General features: G+C 51.6%; 1 protein-coding gene across 1 annotated transcript in view; it reads right to left on the bottom strand.

The window, feature by feature from the left end:
• Positions 1 to 282: 282 nt before the first annotated feature.
• LOC106813879 (choline/ethanolamine kinase-like) overlaps positions 283 to 1,889 on the bottom strand; it is a gene marked incomplete at its 5' end in the record, with an annotated part of 11,315 nt that continues 9,708 nt past the window's right edge. The window contains 2 exons of the mRNA XM_014818125.1: positions 283 to 880; positions 1,477 to 1,695. Coding sequence (XP_014673611.1) covers positions 815 to 880; positions 1,477 to 1,695 — 285 coding nt within the window. The remainder of the gene's footprint in view (positions 881 to 1,476; positions 1,696 to 1,889) is intronic.

The raw sequence follows: 1,889 nt of genomic DNA on the forward strand, positions 1-1,889 counted from the left end.
GCGTGCGTGCGTGCGTGCATCTCTGTATAACTGCGGTGCGTGAGTCTATCAGACTGTGTGTTAACAGTAGCTACTATTAATTAATCTCCACTCCATCACTCCCACTCACTAGCTAACAAGTAGGCATATAGCCAGCGTACACTCACTCAGGCACGGGCACACGTACGTACGTGCATGTACACACATACGTACACAGTACTACACACACGCATACACACGCACGTACACACATGCACGTATACACACGTACACGCATACACACGCACGTACACACATGCACGTATACGCACACACGTACACGCACGCACACACATGCACGTACGCGCACGTACACGCACGTACACGCATGCACACCTTAATACTTCCCACCTCACAACGCTGTACAATCAGCAAGGAAACGCGACATAACCACGAAGACAAATTCCTTGAGCACACGTCGACTTGAGCTGACAGTTAAGATAAACAACAACAACAACGACAACAACAACAACAACAACAATGACAACAACATCGATCGACAAACAAAATGTCACGGTCGGGCGGGCGAACTTGACTGACTCTCTCCTGCGATGCGCGTCGCCGACCCGCCAAACACAAGAGCATCCGTGAGGCGGGCAGGCACAATGTGGTCCAGTGCGCGCGCACCACTGCGGCTTGGCGGATCCTGTCGATCTAGATGGATCGTCTTGGGGTAACCTCTGACCTCGCGTCATCTGTGCGCAAGTCCTTCGTCCACATGCCGTCCCCCGCCGCCTCGCCAAAAAATGGGAAGCCTCCGTAGCGGCGCCCTCTGCCGCATCCGACGACCTCAACGCTAGCGCCCCGTCTCGATGACGCGCTTGTCACGCTGATACTGGCGCCACCTCTCGAGCGCGTATCTCTGCAAAACGGGGGAGTGTGTCGTTAGCTATCGATACGATAGAGTCACACGGATTACATAAGATTATGATATGATTACTATAACTATAAGATTACGATACGATTACAATAAGATTATGAGATGGAATAAACGTGAGGTGGTAGGCTGGTGGGTGTCAATGGCGGTCAAAGAGAGGCAGTGGTCAAATCAAAATGACCAACGTTTTTTTTTTCAAGGAGCAAGACAGACGTGCAGCCGTGAGAAACAGAAGGTGAATGGCAATAAAAAAGAATGTTAAAAAGTGCGTCGGAAAAAAACCCTTGCCAGCGCTTATTTTGCGAAATATGCATTATTTTCTCGAATAGCATAGATTACCAAGGGTTGCTCTTTTCCTACACAACGCTAGAATGTGATGCATACAGCCACAGTGGGCAGTGTTCATTTTTACATTCCCCCTCCCGTATATTTCCTCGAAGTCGTTAAAATAAATCAAACGGGGAAACGCAAATGGCAAAGGTGCCCGCTCGCGATCTCCGCGGCAACGACTCTCCATCTTCGCGACGATGACAACTCCACAGCAACGACTCCGGCACCCGATCTCCACGGCGATGACTCACCAGGTAGTCGAACTCGATCTTGGCGATGTCGGCCTGCACGAGGCTCCACAGCGTCCAGATCATCTGCGACGCGAGCGAAAACTTCTTCACCTCCACCAGGAGGCGCTCTTCCTCCTCCTCCGCCGCCGCTGCTGCTGCCGCCGCCGATGACTCGTCGCTCGCCTGCTCGTTGGCCGTGTTGGCTTGCATCTCAGCGAGATAGGACCGGATGAAGAGCAGCTGTGAGAGAGAGAGGTGAGAGAGAGAATTGAGAGAGAGAGAGAGAGAAGTAAGAGAGAGAGAGAGAGAGAGAGAGAGAGAGAGAGAGAGAGAGAGAGAGAGAGAGAGAGAGAGAGAGATAGAGTAGAGAGAGAGAGAGTAGAGAGAGAGAGAGAGAGAGAGAGAGAGAGAGAGAGAGAGAGAGAGAGAGAGAG

This window comes from Priapulus caudatus, unplaced genomic scaffold (assembly GCF_000485595.1).
Source record: "Priapulus caudatus unplaced genomic scaffold, Priapulus_caudatus-5.0.1 Scaffold838, whole genome shotgun sequence".
Lineage (NCBI taxonomy): Eukaryota > Metazoa > Priapulida > Priapulimorpha > Priapulimorphida > Priapulidae > Priapulus > Priapulus caudatus.